This window comes from Lepisma saccharinum, chromosome 14 (genome assembly GCF_977018435.1).
Source record: "Lepisma saccharinum chromosome 14, izLepSacc3.1, whole genome shotgun sequence".
Classification (NCBI taxonomy): Eukaryota; Metazoa; Arthropoda; class Insecta; order Zygentoma; family Lepismatidae; genus Lepisma; species Lepisma saccharinum.
The window spans coordinates 62,137,138-62,154,044 of NC_139242.1; the positions used below are offsets into that span (position 1 = coordinate 62,137,138).

Genomic DNA, 16,907 nt, shown 5'->3' on the forward strand with positions numbered 1-16,907 from the left:
ATTTCTAAAAAAAATCCGCCCGGACGCCGGACAGACAGCTAAAAAGGAGGACATGTCCAGATAAAAGTGGACGTCTGGTCACCCTAGATTTATGACCACCCTGTAGTCGATTATTGTGTAGCTCATGCTGAATTCAAGAGAATCGCAAGTCGAACACATTTTTTTTTGTCTGTTTACTAGCCTGTTATATATTTCTCGTTTGAAGAAACTTGTTAGAAATCTGACGATTTGTAGCTGTTTGATGTTTCCTGCAAGGCAAACATGCAATCAAGAAAGTAAATACATATTTAACTTGTCCTCTTCCGGGGGTGGAGTTTTGTCTCTTATTTTATTTTTGTGATGTGCTCCTAGCTATGTGTATGGGGCTAATTGACTTTGAGTGTATAAATGTACCCGGAAAAGGTCAGAGAACTTGTTTTTATTGGTATCAACTAAAACTGTCACCATGCCACCATGATTTTAATGTCAGGGTTTCCACTAAGCAATGACCTGGAATTCATGTAAAATATGAAGAAGAAGAAATCAAGGAAATCGCTACTTGACTGAAAAAGATGGAATGAATCTGGAAAATTCTTCAAAAAAGCATTCATAAACTTGGGATGGTCAGGAAATATTAAATGTTATTGTTGTCCATGTTCACATATAAACTTGAATGAACTTGATTCCTTTTAATAACATGTAACTTGCACATTGCACAGTGGCTCGTATCCATTGTATATATAAGATACCATGGTAGCTCAGTCGTTAGGTCATCTGACTACTATGCGAGAGACCTTGGTTCGATCCCCGGTGGAGGAGAACTGGGATTTTCCCACCTGTTCAAGCGGCTCCGGCGCCCACCCAGCATAGTATAAAGTGGGTACCTGGAGGAAACTCTGGGGGGGGGGGGTAAACTCGGCCAGGGGCGTGGTGCTAATCACATCACCCCCACATTCGGCTGTGATCAAGAAAGTGTGAGACCCTAACTCCACATCCCCTATATGTGTTCATGGTGTGGTGCAAAGAACAGGGGAGCACTTTATCTTTTTTTTTACCTTGCCACTTATTTGTTAGTATGTTAAGTCATTACAAAGCGATCTGGAAATTTATTTTAAAATGCTTACAAAACCTGGAAAATTTAAGGAATTTGTTTTGACAGAATGAGTTGGAACAGTGACAGGTATTTACATCTGAAAAGAAGTACTTTATAAAAATGGTGCATGTTGCAACTGGAGGCAGTGAATTTAAAAAATATATTAACATTAACATATGACAAACATTACAGAATGGTTTGGAAATGTATTTTAAGATATGTGGATAACCATGGAAATCAAGGAACTTAATTTGGAGTATGGATTCTTTTTACAAATAGCTCAGATCAGTTACTGCATAATTCCCAGGATATTCGAACATGTATTGTCTTGACAGCAGGAAACAATAAAATCTAAATTAGTAGCACAGAATTAATAGTGGTCCCATAAAGCATTATTGTGTACTTGTGCGATCTCGAAAATAATTTCTGCCTAAGCCTTCAATACTGACATAATTATGAATGTTTTGTTTTGAAACTAATGTGTGCTTTCTCTCTCTTTGGAAACGTAATAGTTAGTAGTCATTAACATATGCAGTGAAGTAATTTTATTATGATTTTCTCCCCAAAGCTTACGAGTTGGCTCGATGAACTGAGACAAGAACTGCAAAGCGATGAAGCACCAGACACCCTCGAGGCAGCGGAACGACAACTAGAGCAGTGTGGCCAGCAGAGGGACTCTTCTTTGGATGCTTGTGTTAGCACCATTGCAGAAGGAGAAACTTTGCTACAGGAATTACAGTAAGCTCAGTTTCTATAGTTTATAAAAAAATCATTAATTTATATTTCATAAACAGTCTATCCTATATCATATTTATATATTTTTCACATGCTTCTATATGAAGTAATTGTACATACATCCTTTGAAATTATGGATTTTTTTTTGGGGGGGGGGGGGTTATATCTAATCCGTGTCACTCTGATACTAAAATTTAGGGATACAGCAATACAACATTTTTCCAATCCCAATCTGATAATTTACCAATGCTGATAAAAGAAATTGTACTGATGACATAGAAACTAGCAAATGTTGCTTGAAAGAAAAACACAAATGTACATTAATTTCCCTTCATAATTAATGTGTGACTATAATTGGTTTTACTTTTGAAAAAGAAAAATACTGTATATTCAGACTTCACAAAATTGGAACAAAATGGCAGCCTTTTTTGTTAAATTACAGGTTGTACAGATATATCAGGTTCTTAATATTATCAGGCTATTCACCAGTAAACTAATTATGCCTATATTAACCTACATTGAAAGAGTATCAATTAATACGTTCCATCGCTTCTAAAGATCATTCACATGCGAAAGTATAGCACTGACAAACTAAGAAAAAGTATCATACCATCGTGTGAGAATGATTCATACAGAGGATATAACTCCAATTTATTGAATTTACAGGAGAGAGAATATAATGTATTCTTAGGAATATGTTTGACTCTTAGAAGAAGTCAGTAAATTGTAGATATGTGACTCCACCGTACTGCTAATGACTAGAAGTGGAGATATGTCGAACTGACTCCAAATGAAGATCTTCAGAGGAGTAAACAAAAGTGAAAAGTGCATTTTTGGAGTTACATTCCTCTGGTTTCTATTCTTACTCTCTTCCTCTATAGTTATATCTCTTTGTACGGAAATTGTGATAATGCTACTATTAATAAATACTTTTATCAGTAATATCAGAGTTGCATCATGAAGAGTAATTGTTTAGTAGCAAATGAAATCAGCAAGATAGAAGTGTTATTGGAAAATATATACTATACAACTATGAGCTCATTGTTGCTAGGCATAGAAAATTGAGAATTTTCAGTGAAAAATGCAGGCTCGACCAGGACTTGAACTCTCATCTCTGGCTTACTGTGCCATCGCTCTACCAAACTGAGCTACTGAGCCAGCCTGGCTTGGCCTGATTTTTATTTGTCATTTTTTTACCTGTGTGGAATCGTCTGTCAATGCTACCGCAACAGGATCTGACGCCTTTGAAACACTGTTGACATCGCTTGGTTCCTCCCAGCATAGAAATTACATGAAGATTTGGCACACACAGGAAATGTATAGAAAATTGAATATCCCACATCCTACTGAACATGTGACCCACGAGCATGTTTAATGTTTACAGTAATATGGTAGAAATTAAGCCGTAAAAATATATTTTTGTGCATGTAAAATTGATTTGTTTTTTGTTATGTCTGATGTATTTTTTATCCTGTATCAGGAACGCTGGAGTTACGGCAGAAATGGACTCTACGGGATCTGTGGCTGCTGTAGAGTCCACGTTAGATAGACTCAACAAGCAGCGTGAGGAGCTGGAAGAACTCTGGTCTGCTCGGAAACTCAAGTTGGATCTGTGCCTTCAACTGCGATTATTCGAAAGAGATGCCTTGGAGGTACCCTCATTTCCAATTCAATTCGATTTTGTGCCCATAAGAGGATATATATTCAACAATTTTAAAAAAAGAAAATGGTTGAAGGGGTCACTTAACAATTTGCTTCTAACCACAAGGCAGTAGAAAATCTGCTTCTGTTCCCCTATAATTATGTCATATTTAATTTGCATTCTTTTTGTATTTCTCATATGATCTTCTTAATGTCTATTGGCAGAGCTGATTCAACACTTCAGCTTAGAGTTTTGAGCAATTTAAAAATACTCTGAATTACAGAATGTATTAATATTACAACATTGCTTGCCAAGAATGAAAATTTTGCTCAGTAATATTTTTATGTTTTGTTTGTACAATATGACAGTGTTGGGGGGGGGGGGGTCACTTTGTAAACATGTAATGAAAAAATTCAATAGTATCTATCATCTGCTGTTTTGTACCATTTTTTAGACTCATCGCGAGCATGTATGATGATTAGAAAATAGATGTAAGGAGAAATACAAATTGATGCCCATACATTGGTTTGTAATTGCTTAGACCTCGAATCTGGTTGCTAGTAGCTATTGTTGATTCATAAAATTTACCAATACAATAGCCACATGCATTCTTTTGGATATCCAAATTTTCAGCTCATCCTCAATCCTTTCTCAGAACTTAAAGAATTCACATGTGTAAAAAGGATATTATTCATAGCCAAGCAAAATTATAGTCAGTTCAAAAGTATTCTGTGGATTGATTTTTAACATTTTTCAAAATATTCTTAATTTCTTTAATGTATAATAAATGTTTATATGTGTTTATTAAAGAAAAAATGTAATTTTTTGTGCACTTTTCGTAGGTTTCATCACAGTTGGAAATGTGGTCCGAAGAGCTGCAGCACAGTGAGTTGAGTTCAGATATCCAGAAGGCAGAACAGCTGCTGAGGTTGCATAATGAGAGTGTGTCACACATGCAAAACACGACATTCCAAGTTTTGCAGCGGGGGCAAGAATTAGCACAAGTAAGTTTTAATAACAGTATTTGTGCAAGGCGAAACTTTATTCAATTTTTTGAAACCCCTCATATAAGAGCGTTTAAAAGTGAGATGTGAACTTCTATGTACCTCCACTGGGTATCGAATCAGTGACCCTTGAATGCAAGGCAAGAAAATCAGGATCAAATCAAAATCTGTTAGATACTTACTTGTCAATATCTTTCATATGATATCTACCATTTTGTTATGATTATTTCAGAATGCCACATGGAAATATAGTAAATAGGGATCTTTCTAATATTTGAATTAATCTTTAATTACTGTGCATCTCGCATTGTGGCTGTGAGGTCCAAGGCATCATCCTTTTGGCTCCATCTATGGGATGTGCAAAGCTTCGAGCCTCCTGAGGGAAGCAGTGTAACAACTTTTCTCATGAGATTTCTACCTGTGTATGGAACCAGTGACCACCCACCATCGTGAAGAAGGTGGGGAGCTACAATTGAGTAGCGTAACCCTGTCATGAAAACTGACGACGTCTGAGGGTTTGTCATGCTGACCACACGTCTCCCTGTAACTGGTTGGATGCTGTCCCACCTCTGGTGGGTGTGAGACCGACAGTCGGTAGGCAGGTTCTGACTCCCACAGGCTGTTGCACCACAGGTTATTATTATTATTATAATTGCTGTGCATTTGCATATTGTTGCATTAAATTGCAACAAAATCTGTATGTGTTAAAGTTGAAAATTTTCATGTGAGTTATTACTATAATTGCATTTCTGAGATTTGGGTTGAAACTTCCATTTCAGAAATCCTGGTGTTCTCCCTGGAGACTTGTTCATTTTTTATCTTTCGTACTTCTCTAATAATAACCAGTGAAACTTGAAACTGACGAAATTGTTGGACTTATTTCTTGGTACAATCACTAAAGCTCTTCATGTTTTATGTTTTGACCAATAAACAGTGGTGTTCCTCAGGAAGCAGCAGAGATGTCCTTTGGATAAAATGGCATGGTATTCACAGTGTACAATATTCGATTTAGAAAAGCAAAATATGGCAGATTCAAAATTGGACCTAATGGTGTCTTTTGACGGGCACAAATTGAAGCTGCGGAATAAATATCATCTTGCTGCTAAGATGGCATTTTCATTCACAATCTCAAGAGTGCAATGAAGTATTAGAAACTTTAAAATCTTTGCAACATTATATGCATGAATTAATACAATTTCTCTTTCTTTCAGTTATTTGAAACATCTGGTGTATCACTAATGGCAGACAGCCAATACTCAGCTCAAACTAGAGTTCAAGTTTTATTGGAATTTCTGCATGAGAGGGAAATGGATTTGGAGGATTTGGCTGAGATGAAGAGAGTTAAGTTGGAGCAGTGTGTGCAGTTATGTCAGTTCCAAAGTGATGCCAACCAGGTGGGAATTTTGCTATTTTCAACTATCTTAAAACAGTGTTACCATATTTACTCATGTATAATGCATACTTTTTTCCAAAATTTTTGCTCCCAAAAACTGTGGAGCGTATTATTCACGGAATAATTCAGACAGCCAACATGAAACCGTGCAGGGTCGGTCAGTCCATGATTTTGGGACACTTGCATTGATTTTTCATGTTTACGGAACCCTATCATGTTATATATCGTTGTAAAGCTTGAATCCTGCAGTTTCTGAATATGGAAACAGTATTCCATACAAGATAACAACACTAATGTGAAATGCGGTTGAAATAAGTTCATCAAAAAATGATGGTACTTTGATTTTTATGGTACTTTGGATGAAAGAAAACGTATGGAAAAAGATAATAAAAATTAAAATGTATTACTGGCCAAATAATATGACATACATGGAGTGTGCAAATTCCTTAATGGAAGAAATCTTGTGCTGCTAACTTCTATTTGGAAGGTCCTGAATGTGCCTCGTATAAATGTTACATTAGTCACGGAAAGAGAAAGTATATATTTTGAAAAAGAAGGAATGAACAATTGAATAGGTATGACGTCATTCACTCTTGATCAGCATAGGAACAGATTTACAACCTACAACTACGAAAGCCATTTCTTGAAACTAGATTGTACTGCGCATTATACACGAGATATAATTTTTTGTCACTTTTACCCATCCAAAACCAGAGTGTGCATTGTACATGCACGCATTGTACACACGTAAATACGGTATTACAGTAGGAGTTACTAGTGATTCCGTACGTGCATCTCAAATTAATACAACTACTGTAATTTATATTTGTCACTGTATTTTTTCTGGCACAGTTTACCCACTGTACCTCTTCGAGAATTATGTTGATTTTTTTTTTAAGACAGATTTTGATGTTTTACATAATATATAATTGGTTCCAGTGTGCGGAAAACAAAACATAACAGATATTTGATTCCAAAGTATGGCCAATGTAAGTAAAACCTGCCATGTCTGAGTACTTTTGCTGCTTTTTATTAGTAAAACCCATTGGTATGCACACTAAAATAGAGAAAGAACACGTTAGTAATTACTATCACCTCCAATCCTAACACTCTTAACTGAATGATGTAAAATTATAGCTGCTGTTGCAAAATGTCATATTGAATGCTATATTCACTTGTGCGAGCCTTCGGGTTGTTCTGCTTCACAGTAAAGTAACATGCTAAGTAACAATGTACTATATTTCACAATAGCACATTTCTGGGAGCAAAAAACGACTGAAAACATTCTTACTTTCTCAAGGGATTACGGAGGTTCAAGAGTACATTTTTTCTTCTGATAACAATTCAGTACTTCCATAGCATAGGTACATCATAGTAGCCACCTTGTTTCCGAAGTAAATTATGTGTTCAACTCCAGGCCTCGATATGACTGTTCCTTTGTAATTATGCCTTCAGTAGCGGTGATGAGATGGAGGACACAAGATATAGGCTCCCCCTTTCATATATTAGTAATAGAAAATTGGGATTTTTTTTATATATTTAGTATAGAAATTTCCTCTGTACAGAATTTCGTTACCCTGCCACTGTTAATCATATATCATCCTCTTTATTATTCTTCCTATGGCAACACACCTAATTTTTATGTCTGCTCCCCCAATTTTCATCTGGTCAGATAATTAATTAAATGTGAAAGCAATTTTATTGTAGTTCACCTTGCATTAAAGTAAAATGCTGTTCCGTTTTTGGTGGTGATAAACATGCTCAAAATGTAGGTCTAATCCAGATTGCACCCTGTGCAATATAGCTATTGTTCTTTAACTCATGCTCAAGAATAATCCCTTTAAAGCAATTATTATTATTTTATTCTTTCTTTTGTTGTTAGGGTCCTATATAAATCTGTTACTGTCTTGTTGCATTATCTATATTCTTTTGATTATTATTACCATGCAATATATGAGATATGGGTAGGTCAAAAAGGTTATAGTTATAAAATATGCAAAAACAATAGACAGCAACCTACATGCATTTTTCTGAATGTTAGTGACAATGGTTCTATATTAGCATGCATTGTTCATTGGTCATTATTAAAGAAGCAGCCTTCATAGCATGGCCCAAAACCCTTTGTCATCCCAGTGTAGAATTAATGCAAATGTGTTCCCATCTCCTCAGAAAATAGAAGTAGTAGCATAAGTGTAGCAAGGATTTGTACAGAATTCCAGGTGCTGTGGAGCAATTGGTTAAAGCACTGGGCAATGGAAAAATGCCCAGTTAACATTGCATGCTAACCTACATATGAGCTTAAATAGATATATAAATGATGTTTTTTGTTTGTTTTTTCGGTCATATAAACATTGCACCCCATCCACACCCCTCAATTACAGATCTTGGTGCTGCTTATGAATGAAACATTGCCCTTTTGCATAGGGGAGGAGTGATGTAGTTGGTTGCTTTGAGGAAAGCTCCTATGTGGTACTGAAGTGCGTGTTTTTAACTTCAATATTCTTCCTCACGTGAAGAGATCCTAGGACAGAATGCTGTGGGGTTCAGCTTGCATGTGTACCAATTATCGAAGCCATTGAAATTCTAAGAGAATAGTAGATACAGGGAATAGCCACTTTACTTCAGTCCATGGAGCTTCCTCTCTTCCAAGTTTTCAATGGCAAATGAAAAGTGAACTAACTCTAGAAGGACGTTTTTCAGTGCTGCCACACATTTTATTGATTATTTAGTTAAAAATAATCTCAACTTGGAACATTTTTCGTGCAACACTCAAGGCTGATTATTTTACTGACAAGCTTACAGCAAAACCGATATGCAGAAATGTCAATGAAAATATAGGCTCGACCAGTGCTCAAACCCAGGTCTCTGGCATACTGTTGTGTTGCTCTGCAGAGCTACAGAACCAGCCGTGGTTTCACGGAATTTGTGTTCTGTTGCTGTTTTACCTGTGTGGAATTGTCTCTGTTACTTCTACTGAATTTCTAAATAACACATCTCCTGTGTGTGCCAAATCTTAATTTGAAACGGATAGTTTTTGTGTCAATGACAGTCTTCAGTAATGTTTTAGTAATTGTTGATATTCTTTTTTCTCTGCAGGTCATCAGTTGGATCCGCAATGGTGAAGCAATGCTCATGGCAAGTTTAGGAATCCCATGTGGATTACAGGAAGCGGAGCAGTTGAAAAAGGAGCATGAACAGTTCCAAGTGGCTATTGAGGTAATAAAATAACATCAGTTAATTTGTGTATTAACATTAATCAGGTGATACATGCAAGTTCATAGTATACATACTATTTTAGCACAATTTAAAATCTTAATTGTACTTTGAATGTGTTCTTTCAATGGATAATATTCAACTTTGCATCATCATGCATTACAATTTGGGAAGAAACAGCATGAAGTCAGTCAAACAGATTTGCACGTGTTAAGGAAAGCATATGAGATGCTTCTTACAGCGAGATTTTTTTAATATTTTATGTGTACACATTAGGGATGGCCAGATCCAGATCCTCGCAGTTCCGGTTGGTTCCAAATCCTAAGGATCCGGATCCTAAAATTTTTCGGATCCGGATCTGCAGATCCGGAATTTTCAGATCCGGATCTGGTACTTTCGGATCCGGATTCGGTACTTTTGGATCCAGATCCTGAATTTTCGGATCCGGATCCATTTTGCCATCCCACATGCGCTTCTTTGGAAAGTAAGAATGGGTTTATAACATATTATTACCTGCTAATATACATATACGTATATATAATATACATACATACACACACATATATAGTATTTGTAATTAATTAATACACTTAGAATTGAGGTCTAAGTCTCCCCCTCCGATTTCCATGAAACTTGGCAGGGTATAGAGGGGCCTAAAGAAAGTAATACGTGTTTTTGTGTTTCAGCTCAAAAAAACTGTTTTAGGGGGCAAAACCCCCCTCAAAGGTCAAGATGAAGACAAATTGACGCGGGGATCTGACCCCTGTGTGCCACTCCGATTTCCATGAAATTTGGCAGGTGTATGGAGGGGCCCAAAGGAAGAAGTACATGTTTTTGTGTTTCAGCTAAAAAACAGTTTTCTGGGGGCAACCCCCCCCCCCCCCCTCAAATGTCAAGATGAGGATAAATTGAAGTGGGGATCTGACCCCGAAACCACGTAAATATGGCATAGGAAGAAACAGGATGCATAGGGCCTCTCTATACACCTGCCAAATTTCATGGAAATCGGAGGGGGACACAGGGGTCAGATGATCCCCACGTCAATTTGTCCTCATCTTGACCTTTGAGGCGGGTTTTGCCCCCTAAAACAGTTTTTTAGCCGAAACAAAAAAAACACGTATTTCTTCCTTTGCACCCCTCTATACACCTGCGAAGTTTCATGAAAATGGGAGGGGGACACAGGGGTCTGATCCTTACTTCAATTTGTCCTCATCTTGACATTTGAGGGGATTTTGCCCCCTAAAACAGTTTTTAGCTGAAACAAAAAAACATGTATTTCTTCCTTTGGGCCCCTCTATGCACTTTCCACGTTTCATGGAAATCGGAGGGGAACACAGGGGTCAGATCCCCACTTCAATTTGTCCTCATCTTGACATTTGAGGGGAGGTTGCCCCCCTAGAACAGATTTTTAGCCGAAACAAAAAAAAAACAACATATTTCTTCCTTTGGGCCCTCTATAAATCTGCCAAGTTTCATGTAAATCGGAGGGGGACACAGGGGTCAAATGCCCACTTCAATTTGTCCTCATCTTGACATTTGAGGGGGGTTGCCCCCTAAAACCGTTTTTTAGCCGAAACAAAAAAACACGTATTTCTTCCTTTGGGCCCGTTTATACACACACCTGCCAAATTTCATGGAAATCGTAGGGAGACACAGGGGTCAGATCCCCACTTTATTTTTGTCCTCTTCTTGACATTTGAGTGGGTTTTTGCCCCGTAAAACCGTTTTTTAGCTGAAACAAAAGAACATGTATTTCTTCCATTGGACCCCACTATACACCTGCCAAGTTTCATGGAAATCGGGGCGGGGGGACACTTAGATAACCTCCCTTGTTAGTCTTACACCACTTTGTAATCATATAACACTGCATATATTATAATGTTTTATTTTAATTTGTAAAACTGTAACTCTAGAACAATTGTATAATTTTTGTATAACATTTCTATCTTGTTACAGCTATGTGTTAAAGGTTTCATCCTGGAATGGAATGTCTCACATTTATGTGTGTTTCCATTTCCAATACATTCAAATGAATTCATATTCGTTTCAATGGCATTTACAAAATCACCTCTGACATTTTATGTTAAACAAGTAAGATTATTTTTGTGCACGAGTGTGTTAGCTGATGCGTAGCAAAGTATTTTAGGAACAACACTTGAAAAAAATTCTTGTAGGACTAACTAATGAAATATTTCTTTGTAATCGAAGATCATAATACCTTTTAAGGTGTGGTAATATTATAATGGGATTGAGATACGAAACTCTCGGATCCGGATCTGGAACTTTCAGATCCGGATCCAGATCTGGAACTTTCGGATCTGGATCCAGATCCTGAACTTTCAGATCCGGATCCAGATCCCGAACTTTCAGATCCGGATCCAGATCCCGAACGTTTGGATCCGGATCCATTTGGCCATCCCTAGTACACATTCCTCATATTATCATGATAGTCATACCTTGAATCCCTTCAGCAAAGATCACCTGCACAATTTTTACCTGGCATGTTTTCAATGAAGGATCTAATCTGTTTGTCTGAAATATGGTGGCAGACCATGATTTTGTGCAATGAATTGTGGGAGAAGTTGTTTGCTAAATATCATCCATTATTATTATTATTCCTAGCTTAGCACAGATTGTTGCATAAATTTCATTAATTGTAAATCTGTGTTTAGAAATCTAACTTTAAAATAATGTTTTACAAGGCATTAAATATTGATGCTGTTCTGTTCTTTATACAGTTATTTTATTCTGGAAACATAACAAATAGTTGTAATGTCAACATGTTTTTGTCTTTTGTCTGTGTAGAAAACTCACACATCAGCTGTTCAGGTTAGGCACAGAGCAGATGCGTTGATCAACGCAAACCACTATGATCCTCAGAGCATCAGAGAAATTGCTGAAGAAGTAACCAAGAGATGGCAGCAGTTGGTAACATGTGCTGAAGAGAGGCATAAATTGGTTACAGCTAGTCTGAACTTCTACAAAACAGCAGAACAGGTATGTGTGAATTGAAATTTTAAAATCTTCAGAGTTGAACAAGTAGAGAATGGAATAAATCCTAAAGTGACATTCAGCATAGCTGTGGATTAGTAAATACAGAGTATTTATTTACTTATTTGTAGAACTGAGCCGATACCACTATTTGCCGATACTTGTATAATTCCAGTTTAAAATAACAAAGGCTAGTTACGGAGTCATACGAACTCGTCACATCACCAGGCACGTATCTAGAAATATAATTTGGGGAGCCGGTCCGAGCCAAGTGTCTCAGAAATATAAAAATAAAAGTGTTTCTATTTAATATGTTAATATAATATACAGGTCCATTCATAATAATTTGTAAATGAATTAATTCGTACTTAGTTACTGCGATGCGTACGAGTAATGTTGTATAGGTAACCACCGACTAAGGAACGGAGGAAAGACAATGTTAATACCTATTTTGTTCTTTGTTTCTTGACTAAAAATATTGTTATTATTATTATTACATGAATAGGTAAAAGGATTCTTAAGAAGAGATATAATAGCACATATTCATTATCTAGCTTACGTGTAGTTAAGACCGCTAAAATTTGTGTCAAAACAACTGTCCTGGCAAGGAAATTAATGTAAAGAAAATTTTTAAAAATTACAGTAAACCTTCGTTAATATGAATCCCAAGGGACCGAAAAATCAAGAGTTTGTGTTGAAAAAAGTCGTGCTAACCGGGGACTCATATTTTATTTCTACTTCCTCTAGGATTTTCAGTTTTGTTTGAAGGTCTATGCCTGTCTTCTTCCTCTTGGCCACCACTCTTGTCTTACTGCTTGCAACTTGATGTTTCTTTTACGTTTTAGAGAATAGAAGAAAACATCTGAACACACAACTAAATTTGTTGGTTAAATATGTATAAGCTCATTCTTGACTCAATGATCGCGATTGTCAAGCAATTGCACTGAAGTTTTAATTTTGATATTACTCATACTGGCTATGTTTTAAAGAATAGAAAAACACATTTGAACACATTGTTGATCTGAATTTGTTGGTTACAAACCTGTATAAGTTGATTATTGACAAGATGATAGAGATTGTTGAGCGATTTCTTACATACCTAGCAGAGGAATGACAGAAAAAAATTATGAAAAACTTTTGAAACGTCGTGTTAAATGAGAATGACCCAACGGACAAAAGAAAAGAGTTCGTAATTCGTGGTAACCGATAACTTTCTATAAGATATAATACATCCCTGCCGGGACCAACATTTTGTTCATGTTAACTGAGTGTTCGTCTTAAGCCAGTTTGTGTTAACGAGGGTTTACTGAAATATTTACGAATAACCAAAAAAAAAACAAAAAAAAAAAGGATGTTACATCCAGTTGAGAAAAAGTAAAGTTCCTGATTAATATTTTATGTGCATTATTATAAGTAGTTTTTATATAAATCTTTAGATGGGCCTCCCCGATGGTGTAGTGGTAACGTTGTCACCTTGTAACCAATATATCCGGGGGTTCGATACTCTGTGGAAGCACATAGTGTTTCAGACCCCAGTTTAAACTTTGCTTTCATCTACAACTGTAACATGCATAATCACATCTCAATCACTTATTGCAAGTGCATGCTCTGCACAGTCATATCTAGTTTTCATTTACTCCAGAATATTGCATTTGTTATGGGATCATTAAAGCACTGTAAAATTTCTATGATTTATATTCTTTTTGGCAGAGAAGTCAGGTGATCGTAAATATCAAGTGGTGATATGATGCAAGGGGCTCCCACATGGCCAAATGGTTAGCACTCTTGCCTTTGGTGCAAGTGGTCCCAGTTTCGATTCCCAGTGGTAGCCTCAAAATTTTCAGCATTGACCCAGTGTCATGAGAACAATTGAGGAGCTACGTGAAAAGAAGAAGTAGCAGGCTCGAAAGCCAAGAAATGGCAGTGATGGGACTCGATGCACTGACCACACGTCACCCAGTGAGAAAGCTGATGCAAGATTGTTTTTCAGTTCATAGGAATTTGAGTGTAACATGTACCCTGGAGATCACAGTGGCAGATAGAGACAGTAGCGTTTCTTAGTCAGTACACAATTTCCAAAAATATTGCTATGCAAAACTTATTTTTGTACTAATCTTCACATAATGAAATCAGATTTGTTATTTTATTCTGGCAGTAGATAATGACTCCTTCGCACTTGTTCTTTTGCAGGTGTGTTCAGTCCTGGACAGCTTGGAAAGAGAATACAAAAGAGATGAGGATTGGTGTGGAAGTGACAAGATGGGAGGAGCCTCGGACAAAGCAGCTGTTTTGGCTCAGTTCATTAATAAGCACCAGGAACAGAAAGAAGCCTTCTTGAAAGCGTGCACTCTTGCCAGAAGAACGGCAGAGACCTTCTTGAAGTACACAGGGAGAAATCTTCAATACTACAATTACCAGGGCGAAACGGGCACAAGGACATCGGAAAACAGAGTAAAAAGTAAGTTTTATGTTTTAATCCTAAATAGCTATATTTTCTATTCAAAGTTGTTTCTTGTTTCACATATTTCTGTTTAAACTTGATGACGTGTGTAGCAACTATGCAACGTAAAATAAGTTGCAAATATTCCATGAAGAAAATGAATTGCACATTACCAGTGGTAAAAAAATACAGGGTGCCCAGTTGCTGTAGAGCCGGAACATTCACCTGGCACCTGAATTTTCAAATTTCAGTGTTAAAAAAATAGATATTTTTCTAATATTTAGAGTTCGGTTATGGAAATTTCCATTACCTTTCTTTAAAAGAACTAGTATAGTATGTGTTTTTTAATGTTTTTGTATCACTGTATCATTAAGTAAAAATAATAAACATGCCGAATTTTAAAATCTGTGGCGATATGGTAGTGTGTGCCATATATTAGAATGTATTGCATAGTTATCCATACTGTTACTAGTTGAGCGTTCTTTAGGAAGGCCACTCTGGCAGAATAATTATTTTTAATCCAATCTTTTATTAATTAATAAATTAAATGTTTTAAGATCATGTTTAAAAACCTGTAGGTTTATCTTAGTTGGATTAATGGATTTCTTAGATTATATTTGAAAAGAAGAAAAAGAAACTGTCTCCTGGAAAAAGGGCCCCTTTAGTTTTAGTATTTTGTACCCCAGTATATTACCCACCTAAATAATGTATGTAACAGGTAACTATGATGGATGTTACCTATGGGAAAGAAATGATAACACTGATATGCCTGTATTGGTTGATACCGATATAGTACCGATTAATATGTCTTACCAATACATTTTAGTATTCACAACTTCTTAGATTATAATAAATATATATATTTTATACATCTATTTTTCTGTAGATATTCTGGAGAATATGCTGAACCAAGAGAACAGAGTCCTTGAGCATTGGACCCAGAGGAAGAAGCGACTGGATCAGTGCCAGCAGTACGTTCTGCTTGAGGCCTCTGCAAAGCAGGCCCTGGAGTGGATTCATGAAACCGGAGAGTTTTATTTGTCCACTCACACAAATGTAGGTCAGAGTAGAGAGGAGACTGAAACGTTGCTAAAAGAGCACAATGAATTTAAAGGAACTGCAAAGGCAAGTGTGAATAACAATAAGAAATTCTTTAGATATTTTAAAATCAATTCCAATTTTTTACTATTTGTGAATTATTATTACTAGGGCTGAGATGATGCCACTTTGAACAGATACTGATACTCTGTCCGATTCCTACCGATACTGATGTTCGAAATAGTAACAATTAAAAGTTGATCAAAATGTTCATTAATATTAGTGGGCGAGATGAATGGAACGGGTGAAAGGGATAGAAGAAGTGAAAAATGAACTGCTTGAAAGAGTTGGGGAAAAGAGATCAATGCTGAAGATAATTGTGAAGAAAAAGAAAATTGTTGGGTCACTGGATGAGAAGAAACTGTATCCTAAGGGAGGAAGAAGATACCGAATGATTTTGACTACATGAAAATAAATGGGTCCTACGCTGCTGCAAAGTGATAAGCTCAAGATCAAACAGCATGGAGGTAGGGAGGCAAGACCTGCCCCTGGACAGAAAACAATGAATTAATGAATGAATGAGAAATTGACTATTGTAAGAATTTTGGTATCTATATAAATGGTATCGGCTCAGCCCTAGAAATACAATTTTAAAACACATTAGAATTCATCTTACTATGTAAGGAATTGTAATATGGGGAGTAATATTACTGGTTGATTAAGTTCTTAAATACCAGTCTTAAGAATTTTTGGCTCGGGGCCTAGTGTAATTATTATTAAAAAGTGAGTATTTTTCCCGGTTTATTTCATTACCAATTAAAGTTTCCTTTTGACTTTGCATTCATGTGTGTTTTCCCAACAGTTTGCTTGTTATAAATCTTTCCACTTTGACATCCTTACCAATTAGACTTCATATTTGGAACTTTTTATGTATCCACTTGAGTGGACCATTTTATATACAAATCATCATTGGCTTACTCTGTTTGCAGGAAACAAGAGAGAAGGTGAAGCTTTTGATACAGCTAGCAGATAGCCTTGTGGAGAAGAGCCATGCCCATGCTAGTGCCATTAAGCAATGGGTCTCTGCTGTTGATAATGGATATAAGGACTTTAGTTCCCGCATGGATAAGTACAGGCATGTATTGTGTATAGAGCTATGTGTATTTGGATGTTTTCCAGTAGCATGAAACTACATCTGTACTGGTTTGAATTGAAGCAGAAATACTAGTAAAGAATATATCTTCCGTGTACTATAATCTGTTTGCAATTCCTAGTTCAATTGTATTATTTTCCACATTAGTTACAGGGAGATGGCTCAGATAGTCACATGCCTAAATCTGTCTAATAGCAACCATAAGCTCCAGTGGTGGTGGCATGCT

The 16,907-nt window shown here is 36.5% G+C and overlaps 1 protein-coding gene across 6 annotated transcripts in view; it reads left to right on the forward strand.

Annotated features, from left to right (window-relative positions):
* Positions 1-16,907, forward strand: part of trio (trio Rho guanine nucleotide exchange factor) — an 820,581-nt gene that overhangs the window by 400,425 nt on the left and 403,249 nt on the right. For all 6 annotated transcript variants that reach the window (XM_083135769.1, XM_083135773.1, XM_083135771.1 and 3 more), the window contains 9 exons: positions 1,641-1,810; positions 3,288-3,459; positions 4,292-4,453; positions 5,665-5,847; positions 8,943-9,062; positions 11,865-12,056; positions 14,241-14,508; positions 15,377-15,615; positions 16,518-16,663. In XM_083135769.1, coding sequence (XP_082991895.1) covers positions 1,641-1,810; positions 3,288-3,459; positions 4,292-4,453; positions 5,665-5,847; positions 8,943-9,062; positions 11,865-12,056; positions 14,241-14,508; positions 15,377-15,615; positions 16,518-16,663 — 1,652 coding nt within the window. The remainder of the gene's footprint in view (positions 1-1,640; positions 1,811-3,287; positions 3,460-4,291; positions 4,454-5,664; positions 5,848-8,942; positions 9,063-11,864; positions 12,057-14,240; positions 14,509-15,376; positions 15,616-16,517; positions 16,664-16,907) is intronic.